Genomic DNA, 12,435 nt, shown 5'->3' on the forward strand with positions numbered 1-12,435 from the left:
CTTTGAATGGAAAAAAAAATAAGCCTAGGTATTACCTATGTGGGTTTATTGGGAAATTATTAAGTGCAAAATGAAATGAGGAAAAACTATCTGCATGTCAGTTTTGTCCTTAGACTGTCATTCTGTTTTTTGTGTCAGGAATAGCTAGGGTTGAGGTCCATCCTTGAGAAAACCACCTACTGATCATACTTCTGAGGTCTTCGATTTTTATTATATGCTTTTTGTTTTAGACTCCTTCGAAGGGAGTTTGAATAAAGGAAGCAATGAAAATCTGAGCTTTTCCTAAGGAGTGAATTGTGAACTGTTGTAAATCCAGAGAAGCACTTTGTCATTAATGACAAAATTTATGTTTTCCTGAAGGATGTTTTAATATTTGCAACATTTTCGGAAAAAAATTTAGGAAGTTAGAGAAACCTCATCTTGTTGACTTTCTGTTTTAATTTTCTGTGACTTTTAAGTACTTTATTAGAAATCTTTTGTTTCTGTAATAATTAAAATGATGGCCATTACAAATAAGCTAATTGCTGTTCTAGTTCTTATTTTGTATTAGTATTATTTTTTTAAGCTGGCTGTCATGAGCTATTTATTTTATAGGATTATTGGGCTTCAGCCCTATTTTGCGGGTTTAATTCAGATCTAAGCTTTGATAATTCTGTTCAAACTATTCTCTGAAATTACCATATTGAAGATAAAATAAGGCTTACCTGACTGTGGATCTTGACAACTAGTAGTATGTGGTCTTTAAAAGATATTAAGATGAAGAGTATCATCAGATCTTTATAGGAAAACTAGCTGAAGAACATGACCTGTCACTCTTTGGGACGCTAAAGGGTTAGAATTCTAAAAAAAATTCATTATATACTGCTTTTTAGGTTCTTTGTTAGTCTTTTATCTGATTCTTGTTTCTCCATGTGTTATCACTTAGTATGTCTTCATAATCAGATGTACTTTGAGTGTGGATTACATCTTTATTTTTCCTCTATTTAGAATGCTAGTCACAGCTCATATTGAACTGAATTGGATTATAGGTTATAGGCCTGTTCTGAGCTTTTCAATTTATTATTCATTTTAATACAACCTATGTGCTAAATGCTGGTATTATCCCTAGTTTATGGATGAGGAAACTTAGATACTTGCCCATAATTACATGGTTAACTATTCTACTGTTTATCATTGCTAATGTGTACAGAATACGAATCCAGTCCCTATGCTGAGGCATAAGGTGTTTCTACATAAGCATATCTGAGATATCTTGAGACAGCTTGTCTTTTACCATCCTATGATCTGTTGGGGAGACCTGGATCAAGAGATAGCTGATTACAGCTTTGGTCCTGAGTTTTATATAAAATCTTGATTTTTAGAAGACAGTAGTCACCAAATCTAATGGGCTTTTGTAGCCCAATCATCTTAAAGTTAATTCTATTCGAAACCTTAGTCAACAATGAATTGTCAGTTATGTTTTCTTCAAAACAAATAATCTGGCCAGCCACACTGGTACATGCCTGTAGTTATAGCTACTCAGGAGGCTGATGTAGAAGGACTCCTTGAGCCCAGGAGTTGGAGACTGTAATGCACAATGATCACACCTGTGAATAGCCACTGTACTTAATGGCTAGGCAACATAGTAAGACCCTGTCTCTACAAAAAATTCAAAAATTAAGTGGACGTGGTGACACACTTAGAGTCCTGGCTACTCAGGAAGCTGAGGTGGGAGGATTGCTTGAGCCTAGGAGTTTGAGGTTACAGTGAGCTATGATTGCACCACTGCACTCCAGCCTGAATGATAAAGCAAGACCAGATCCTGTCTCTTAAAAAACAAAAAACAAAAAGCAAACAAAAAACAAGAACAACCAAAAGGTCATATTTCTTATTTGTCTAATCATCTGTAGAGAAAGACAGCATGTAGGAAAGCCATTGGGTGACATTCTGGCAAATTCCGTGATTCTGTCTTGCAGTGAAGCCTAGTAATTTTTCTGGAGGTCCTTTGTACCACATCCTGCATTGTTGTGAACAACTTTATGTCTCTGAAAGGTAATATGGGTTATTTCTTAATGGGTATGGAGTTTCCTTTTGGGAAGATGAAAAGTTATAAATATATGATGGTGATGGTTGTACAAAAGTGTAAATGTACTTATGCCACTTAACTGTACACTTGAAAAGGGTTGCAGTGATAAATATTACATATATTTTACCACAATAAAAAATAAAATTTTTTAAAAGATAAAAAGGTAATTATTTCACCCAGACCTATGTGTGTGCGTGTTGTCACTTTGTGTGATTTTCTGTTGGAGTTGAATGATACGCGCTGTAACAGAAAACACACTGAGGTTTGTGAAGATGACATAGGAAGGTGGTTCTAGTGGAGCAGTTAAAGATGGTCAACTCTGGAGCCAGACTGCCTGGCTTCATGTTCTGGTTCCAATGCTTTCTTGCTGTGTAACCTTGGATAAGTTTCTTAGCCTTTCTGGGCCTCAGTTTTCCCATTGTGAAGTAGAGATAATGATAGTACTTATTTCATGGAATTATTGTGAGGATTAGATGAGCTATTGTTTAAAAAAAAAAAAAAAGCCAGGCACAGTGGCTTATGCATGTAATCCCAGCACTTTGGGAGGTCGAGGCAGGCAGATGACCTGAGGTTGGGAGTTCGAGATCAGCCTGAACAACATGGAAAAACCTGTCTTTATTAAAAATACAAAAAAAATTAGCCAGGCATGGTGGTACATACTTGTAATTCCAGCTACTCTGGAGGCTGAGGCAGGAGAATAGCCTGAACCTGGAAGGTGGAGGTTGCAACGAGCCAGGATTGTATCATCGCACTCCAGTCTGAGCCACAAGAACGAGACTCCTTTTCAAAAAAAAAAAAGGCCGGGCACGCAGTGGCTCACACCTGTAATCCCAGCACTTTGGGAGGCTGAGGTGGGTGGATCACAAGATCAGGAGATCAAGACCATCCTGGCTAATACAGTGAAACCCCGTCTCCTTATAAAATACAGAAAATTAGTCGGTGTGGTGGCAAGTGCCTATAGTCCCAACTCCTTGGGAGGTGGAGGCAGGAGAATTGCTTGAACCCTGGAGGCAGAGATTGCAGTGAGCCAAGACTGTGCAACTGTGCTCCAGCCTGTACTGCAGAGCAAAACTCTGTCTCAAAAGAAAAAAATGCTTAAAACATGTTCTGTCACATGGCAAGTGCTAAATGGATGGACCCTAGACCTGGGTTCTAAAAAATATTACTGATATAAATACATTTGCAAATGTAAACATAAATTAAACATTTGTTTTTGCTTTTTTAAAGGTGAAAGAAATAGGAGATTACTTTAAACAAAACCTTTTACAGTCCAGGCACAGAGGAGCATTTGAACTGGCTTATACTGGTTTTGTGAAACTCACTGAAGTACTTAACAGGTAAAACAAATATCCTTTTGTCTATATTTTAAAAAGGCTAAATGTACAAAGCATGTGCTTGGAGTAGAATTTAGTTGTGGCTTTTGATGTTCAGAAGAATAAGACTTGGTTGACTACAAAACTCTTGGAAGAAATTGTTTTCTTAGGTTTCATTGTTATGATTTACTGCAGATGATTGATTGAAATGTCTAAACTGAGTTATTCTCTCATTGAAAGGTGATTTGAAACAAACTCAAAGATTTTGCTAAAAATAGCTTGAAATTACTGGTGTTTTTTTTTTTTTTTCATTGAAATGAATGTTTTGTCTGTTTGAAAATTACTTGGTGTTTGGAATAAAATAAGCCTTGTAATTTTGGGGGTATGTATTAGAGACACACTTAAGGATTTTGTTTTTTTTCTTCATAAATTTATCCTATAGAAAAGTTTAAAAGAACAGTAAGTAGACTAAAAAGTAGAAAAGATTTTTTTCCCCTTTTACCTGGAAAATTACTTAGATAGATTTCATGTATTTAACCAATGTATTTTTTGACATTATAGTTACAGATAATTTCATTCATTCATATAATAGATTTCCTCCAAAGAGCTTGTGAGGAAACCTTAAATTACTTAATGACTAAGTGTTCATGGCAAGTGTTCTGTAAATAAAAGGTAGTATTTTCCAGGAAAACATTTCCATTGCCTGGAAACTTTTTGAAATGAGGCAGAGTTCTGCCAGCCTTGTAGCCTCAGCAAACATTTTATTTTGGGCTATTAAGACGTCTATTCCTTGAATATCTTTGAAACTTTTTTTTCACATGCCTGGTAAGAACATTTATAAAACATTTTGGCGGTTATGGGCTGCACAGAATGTCTTTAAATGATACTTAAAAAAAAAAGTCTCTGACATTAAACCTGCATATCCTGAAAATATTTTATCTTTTCAACTTTTTGTTTGCAGTGTAGACATGACTTACGAACATTTTTTTTTCCTCAAAACACAGCACACTGCACTCCCATCAAATCAATTAACAAGAATATATGAATACCAGCTGTGTGCTTAGTACTGTGCCTGGTTTGGATGATGATATGCTTTTTTATAAGATGAAGTTCCTCTTATAAGAGAACTTATGGTTTAGATTCAGAAATAAGTAGAGATGAAATTCAAAATATTTAACCAAAGGTATGTCGTGAGCACTGACTGGTCAGAACCAGCCCTGGCTGTATACCACACGCAGCCTCTATGTATGGCTGTATGTTGACTGAATACCAGCCTGGAAGTAATACCAACACACTTGAACAAGATAAAACTGCTAAATTATGGATGAAATTTATAAATCATGTAGGAATAGCAAAGAGAGAAAGCAATGGGGATAGGCTGGTAGGACTTAGTGAGGAGGTAGAATTTGTGCTAATATGTGAGTTGAAAGAAGGAAACATTGTGAGTAAATGTTCAGAAGCTAGAATTGGCATGGTTTGTTGTCAGGTGAATAAATAAGCCAGTCTTCCTGTAGTGGTGGGTTAGTATGAAATACCAAGCAAGTTGATAGGTCGAGGCCAAATTATAGAGTATCTCGGAAATAGATTTACTGTAGCAGGGATGGAGAGAGACATCAGTATTTTTGCTCTGAAATAGCTCATAGGCGGCATCATAGAATGGCCTAATCTGTGACTTAGGCTGTTAGTTCTGTGTGTATTCATTCCATTTATTGGCAATGAGATTGTACAAAAATTAACCACCCTAACCTTTGATCTCTTCATCTTTAAGGAAGAGATTATTTGCCTTATTGACAGATCTCTGGCTTTTGTTATATGAATCAAATAAAAGAGATATTTATGAAACCCTCTTTGCATTATAGAATTTCCCACAAATGTGAAATGTGAGATTGATGTTGGTTGTGGGGTTGGCATATAAAAGTAGTTTTTGGTTGGAAATGTTAGGTTAGATAGATTGCAATGACAGATTATAGTAAGGAGAGCCTGGAATCAGTTATAACAAAGTAGATCTGAGGTGATGAGGGCTTCCTCTTCGGTGATGGCTCTGGGAATAGAGACAAAGGTGGGGTTTTAGTTAACTTTTGGCCCCACATAGGTAGTAACAACTCCTCCCATGATGTATTGTATACTTAGAAGGAAAGCTATGGACACATTTTATTACATTTATGATTTTGTATCTGAAGAATTTGGGCAGGGCTCAACTGGGTGATTCTCCTTAGGGTACTTATTGAGTTTAATTGGTGGCATTCAGCTGGCAGATGAACTGGTCACAACGGATCTAAGACAGCTTCACTCGCATTTGTGGTATCTTGGTGGGACTATCTAGAAAACTGGGCCAGTTGGGACTACATGTAGCCTCTCATCCTAGCATGGCAGTCCTGGGGTTAAAATTCTTATATGGCAGCATGCTTCCCCCAGAGGGAGTATTACAAGACAACCAACCAGAAGCTGTATGATCTTTTCTGACCTAGCCTTGGAAGTCTCATTGCATTGCTTTAGTCACATTCCTTTAATTATAAGTGCTTCTTAGGGCCAGCCTGGATTCAGCCCACCTTTTTATGGCAAAGTGGCAAGATCATATTGTAGAAGTATATGTACATAGGAGATATTGTGGTGGCCATCTTTGAAAAATGCCTTCTGCCACATGAACCAACTGAATGTGAGTAGTGGAGGTTACCAGGAAGTTCATGGTTGCTTCTGTGATTCTGAGTCATGGTTACCAGACAAATGGGATTGATTTGGGTCATCAAAACCAAGGAAGTGGAAAGAGGGAATGGTTGGTAAAGATGAACAAGTTTTTTTGTTTTTTATGTCTTGAGTATGAGATAATGATGGCATACCCTGGTGGAAATATTTAAGTTAGCTGTTAGAGGATTAGTTTGGCTGATGTAACAGAAACAGAGATGTAGATTTGTGAATTGTCTCCAAAAAATATCATAGTAAGATTGCAGTCTTTGGGGTAGAGCATGAAAGGAAAAAAGAACAGAGGACTAAGGACAGAGGCTTTTGAACAAATGTAGTTGAATGGTACAGTTGAAGGCATTCCAAATAAAACGAGTGGGGAGACTAGGGAAGGCCCAATGCCTGGTACCTTAGCCACTCCTAATCTACTTTAAAGATTTTCTCATGGCTGTTACTGTTGGCTATCCTTTTATGAGTTCTCAGCTGTTGCTTTCAAACCAAGTAGTTCTTGATCCCTTTAGAGACATTTCAAATCTGCTGAACAGAATGTTTTGCAGAGAACATCTTTACAGTGTGTGTGGCTTCCTTTTGTTTGGTTTTTATTTTTAAAAGAAAATTTGTTTCTTTTGGAGTCCTTTTAAAAGCATTTTATAAGCTCTTAAGTTATGAAAAAGTTGTTTAGGCATACAACATTTAAAAAGTTTGCAAAGAGAAATCTGGGCATTCATGAAAATCCACAGAAATGGAGGCCAACTGCTGGCCACCTCTTGAACTACAGCTGTGGTAAGGAAGGAAGCACTTAAAGATGATTAATGGATACATAACTGAAGAGTTAAACATGAGCCACATTGTTTGAATAAGTTTTTAATAGGATTATGCAAAATGTCTTCAAATGTAAACTGGCTGCACTATTAAACAATCATCTAAGAGTAAATAGGAATGGAGATGTTATTATTTTTTCTGGGAATCTTCGAAGTAACGCTTGCAACACACATAGCACACAAATAGTGTATTAATTTTCTGTAATCTGATTTTCTTATATAGTACTTTCTATTTAGAAGTAAGTGAAATATTCATGTTCTCCTTAAAAAATGTAATTGCTTGCCTGTGCATAATTACTTGTCTAAGCATTTGATTGGCATGGTTAAGTTTATTAATGTCATAAAACTCTAAATTCAAGTTCCTGGTGACATTCATATTTGCTTGTTTACTTTCTATGATCTTATTTGAAATAGTTCTTCTAATGAAAATGAACAGAATTCTAAACAGGGATGTTAAATTGGGAATGTAACTTTCATTTGTCCAACCATAAGTTATAAACTTAACTATAAGGGGACAAAATCATTGATTATAATTCTAAATCTAGAAGGGAGATTTGTGATTGCTTGATGTTGTCTTACTCTTCACATAATCGAATTGCTTTAGTTGTTGAAATGTAGCTTAATCTATAGCTATTTATTACAGTAATTGTAATCATTTTCACATTATTGGCCTGAAAAAATTAAATTGGGACATTTGGCAGTTTTTGTCATAAAATACTAGTACTGACTCATGGACATCAATAATTACAGTGGAGAGAAATCATTTAAATATGTATTTAAACTTTCGTCAGTTAATTATAGCTACTATGATTCAAATTCAACAGAAAACTTTTTTTTTTTTTTTTTGAGAAGGAGTTTCGCTCTTGTTACCCAGGCTGGAGTGCAATGGCGCGATCGCTCACCGCAACCTCCGCCTCCTGGGTTCAAGCAATTCTTCTGCCCTCAGCCTCCTGAGTAGCTGGGATTACAGGCACGCGCCACCATGCCCAGATAATTTTTTTGTATCTTTAGTAGAGACGGAGTTTCACCATGTTGACCAGGATGGTCTCGATCTCTTGACCTCGTGATCCACCCGCCTCGGCCTCCCAAAGTGCTGGGATTACAGGCTTGAGCCACCGCAAAAGAAAACTTTTAATGAGCAATTTCAATATAATAGTGCAAAAATAATTTATTCTACCTTTCAGGAGAATGAAAGACCAAGTCTCTAAAGAATATGCAGTTGAGCAAGAAATAAATGCCGAATATAATGTGTAAGATTTGGGAGAAAAGTTACTCAACTTTAGATGAAAGAATATACAATTTTGTGTAAACTTTATTTTTATTTATTTTATTTATTTATTGCATTTTAGATTTTGGGGTACATGTGAAGAACATGCAAGATAGTTGCATAGGTACACATGTGTAAACTTTATTTTTAATATAGTTTATTTATTTGAGACAGAATCTCTCTCTGTTGCCCAGGCTGGAGTGCAGTAGCACAATCTTGGCTCATTGCAACCTCTGCCTCCTGGGTTCAAGCATTCTTCCTGTCTCAGCCTCCCAAGTAGCTGGGACTTAGAGGTGCCTGCCACCACGCTTGGCTAATTTTTGTACTTTTTGTAGAGTACGGGGTTTTGCCATGTTGCTCAGGCTGGTCTTAAACTCCTGGGCTCAAGCAATATCCCCACCTCAGCCTCTCAAAGTGCTGGGATTACAGGTATGAGCCACCAGGCCCAACCTAAACTTTTATTTACATTTCAATTGACAAATGTGTCAAAATAAGACACTTACTTCTCGCTGAGTGTCCTATGAATTTTATTGGAAATATGAATAATAATTAAATAAAGAATAACTAAGGGAGCCACCCTGGGAGTCATATTCTTTATAGAGAGAAAATCCTTTTAATATCCCATTTCTGTTGTGGATTAAAAGAATTCGGAGAAAACTAGAATATCTTGATGTATAAATTCTAAGTCATTGTGTCTTTGGTTTGTGATTTGTTAGTGACTCCTGCATTTTTATTTTCATTTTTAAGCCTACTGTAGTAGTTGAGTCAGCTATTACCATTTTCTCTTAATATTTGAGCACTCATTTAAAGTTTTCAGAATAACACTTTGTCATTTAGACACAATAGCAGAGGTACTTTGTTCTCAGTAACCTCTATGCCAGCTTTTTAAGTAAAGTTTTAGAATTATGTTTAATGTTATTTTTTTCTCCTAGATCTTAGGGAATGATTATATTAAATAATTGAGAGAACCAACTATCTGGTACATCTTCCAACCACTTCTTTTAATCCGCTGTATGTTGCCCTTTTCCCCATGGCCCTCTGATTGGTGATTCAATTTATATTTGGTCATTGTTATTATCGCCTGTGCCTGCAGCTAAGTCTTCAAAATAGCCCCCTAATGTTTTAGCCTGCAGTAAGCCTGAATGATATATAATAGTGATGAGGGAGGTTAAGATGGCTTCTCTTGATATGTAGCTTTCTAACAGGATTTCATTTGGGCAAATCATTTTTCAGGCTTAAAGTTTCCTCGTGCTTCGGGGTTATGTTCCCTTTTTAAACATACATGCATACAACCTTCCTGCACACATCTGTTAGTGTTTAGTTTCATTGAAATAATAAACATGAACCTTGAAATAATAAATATAATACTTGACCAAAGATTGAATGGAGTGGGGAATTTAGCTTATGGAATTAGCGATTGGGAAATACTCTAAGTTAGAAAAAATTATACTGAAAGAGTTTGAGGAAATAAAGGTGACATTTCTCAGTTAACAATACTTACGTAAGTTAAAAATAGCTGTGTGCTACTATATGTAGTTGGATAGATGAAGCCATTGGAAAGTCACTTTGTAGTCAGGGAACTGGATTTATTGGTACAAAATAGTCTAATGACCAATTAGTTGGGTATACAGTTTAGGTAATTTGATTTTAGTCTGCGGGTTTTATGCTTATCTTCGGAAACTTACCCAGTAGGAGTGAGATAGCTCTGTGGATAGAAGTTGGAGTAATCTGTTTATGGAGCAATAATTTGCTTCAGTGATCTGCTCAAGACAATGCCAAAGGCCTGAAAATACCAGCTATAGCCTGGCCTGTTCATATCTGTTACTTTTAGTAGGGGCTTAGGCCGTAGCACTTAACACTTAGCACAGAAACGTCGACAACAAAACTCCCTAACTTTTTTTTTTTCTTTTTTGAGATAGAGTCTTGCTCTGTTGCCGCGGCTGGAATGCAGTGGTGCAGTCTTGGCTCACTGCAATCTCTGCCTCCAGGGTTCAAGTGATTCTCCCACCTCAGCCTCCTGAGTAGCTGGGATTACAAGAGCGCACCACCATGCCTGGCTAATTCTTTTTGTGTGTTTTTGTAGAGACAGGATTTTGCCATGTTGGCCAGGCTGGCCTTGATCTCCTGACCTCAGGTGATCCACCTGCCTCTGCCTCCCAAAGTGCTGGGATTACAGGCATGAGCCACCATGCCCGGCCCTCCCTACCTCTTTTTATTTGTCCATCCGTCTGTCCGTCCTCCCTTCCTCCCTCCCTCCCTTCCTTTCTCCCTCCCTCCCTCCCTCCGTCCCTCCCTCTAAGAATTTCTACTCTCCATACAGTGCTGCTTTCTAGTTTCTGATTGGGAAAGTCAGGATTTCAGATATGAAAGACTGAAGGAAGCTGGATACATCTTTAGTAAGCTTCCTTGAGAACTGGTAAACTGCTTTTGTTGTTTTATATGTGTGTGTGTGTGTGTATGTTTAAATATTTATATTTTAGGTAGGGTCTTGCTCTTTTGCCTAGGCTGGAGCACAGTGGTGTGATATTGGCTCATTGCAGCCTCAACCTCCTGGGTTCAAGCAGTCCTCTCACCTCAGCTTCCTTAGTAGTTGGGATTACAGGGGTGCACCACCATGCCCACCTAATTTTGTTGTATTTTTTTTTTTTTTTTGTAGAGAGTGGGCTTGTGCCATGTTGCCCAGGCTGGTCTCCAACTGCTGGGATCAAGAGATCCTCTTACCTGGGCCTCCCAAAGTGTTGGGATTACAAGCATGACCCACTGCTTCTGGCCATATTTTGTAGATTAATAACATTTTGTGTTACTGAGTTGTTTATGATGAACCTTGAACCCCTTTTAAGAAAGCTGCAATTTTACAATGTACACAGAGGCTAAAGACACTGTATATTTTATATCAATTTGACAAGATAGTCAAATAAAACAAAAAAGCCTTCAGACAAAGAGGATGTCTGCTTATTTAGTGGAAAGGTATTCACTAACAAAAGCAGGACTTTGGAATTCCCCATGGCTGTGGTTGGTGACTACATGGAGTTGGCTGAAAGACCAAGGACTGTTTCACCCCAGAATCTTTCTTTTTGTATCCTTGCTAGCCCCTGGATTGTGTGATGAAGAACCAAAACAAACAACGAGGATTTGCTGCATTGTTCTTAGGAACCTTGCATGGTTTCATTTTTACCTTTCAATTCCCTCATTATCATAAACAGCAGCAACCCTGGAGTTTTGAAATCACTTCCTTATATAGAAATCGTTCCTTGCTGGAGAGCGGACAGAAGGTTCATTGAATAGTGAGAACTGTATTCTGTTTTTTATAGGCACAGTGACCTCACCATTGAGAAGACTTAGAGTTCCACTTCCCCCCTTTCTATACTTGGTTTGTCAATTTTGTGCCTACCTGCAGGCATAACTAATGTGTGCCAGGTGACACCAGCACTAAGTTGCTCTTTATTTAATTATTCAACAAAAGATTTCTTAAACATCTACTGTGTGCCAGATGCTGTGTCTGATTGAGCTCTCTTTGACCATATGATACAGGAGACCAGAGTTACTGTTAACCTAGACGTAATTACCAGAGTCTAAATAGGAAACATTTAACTCTGTGGAACTGAGAGAGATGTGAGGACTTGAACAAGGGACGAAAGATTGTATGGGACCATGATGAGGCATTTTGGGGACATTCTCATCAGGAACTTGGGGTATTTACGTATTTTAGAGTCATTTCCTTCTCTATTTATAACCCAGGGAATTTTCATAATTTTATTTTCATTCTTAAGCACTGAGAAATCAAGTGATTAATCTACAGCCACACGTGTAGTTGGTGATTGAGCCAGCACTAGAATCTAAATGTTTTTCTGGAATTTCATAGTGTTTCAGAGATTAGCAGTTCAACAGAAGTTTATTGATTATTGCTTTCTGTAAGGAATTTTGATAGGTAGGCATTATATGTAGGATAACAATATTGGTAAACCATGGACCTTATTGTTAGAGGAACTTTCAACCTAGCATTTTAATCTTTGGGATTAGACAAGTAAGTCAAATAATTTACAAGATACACATTAAAGACCAAGGCAGAGATCCACTGAATTGTCTGTCCTAGTAGATGAGAAGAATAATGAATGCCAATAATGGAGAAAAGCAAGACAAGAAGGGCATGATGAGAGGGAGGGAAGCTCATGCTTTAAACATGCTGAGTTTCAGGTGGTGTAGGGCGGCTGCCTAGCAAATAGCAGATAGTTGGAAATACCGGTCAAGAGATTGGCAGAGGAGTCTAGGCTGTAGATAGCATGACCTGGG

General features: G+C 37.4%; 1 protein-coding gene across 4 annotated transcripts in view; it reads left to right on the top strand.

Moving 5' to 3' along the window:
- THADA (THADA armadillo repeat containing) overlaps positions 1–12,435 on the top strand; it is a 361,249-nt gene that overhangs the window by 54,911 nt on the left and 293,903 nt on the right. For all 4 annotated transcript variants that reach the window (XM_035272684.3, XM_035272683.3, XM_035272686.3 and 1 more), the window contains one exon: positions 3,293–3,402. In XM_035272684.3, coding sequence (XP_035128575.3) covers positions 3,293–3,402 — 110 coding nt within the window. The remainder of the gene's footprint in view (positions 1–3,292; positions 3,403–12,435) is intronic.

This window comes from Callithrix jacchus, chromosome 14 (genome assembly GCF_049354715.1).
Source record: "Callithrix jacchus isolate 240 chromosome 14, calJac240_pri, whole genome shotgun sequence".
NCBI classification, from domain to species: Eukaryota; Metazoa; Chordata; class Mammalia; order Primates; family Cebidae; genus Callithrix; species Callithrix jacchus.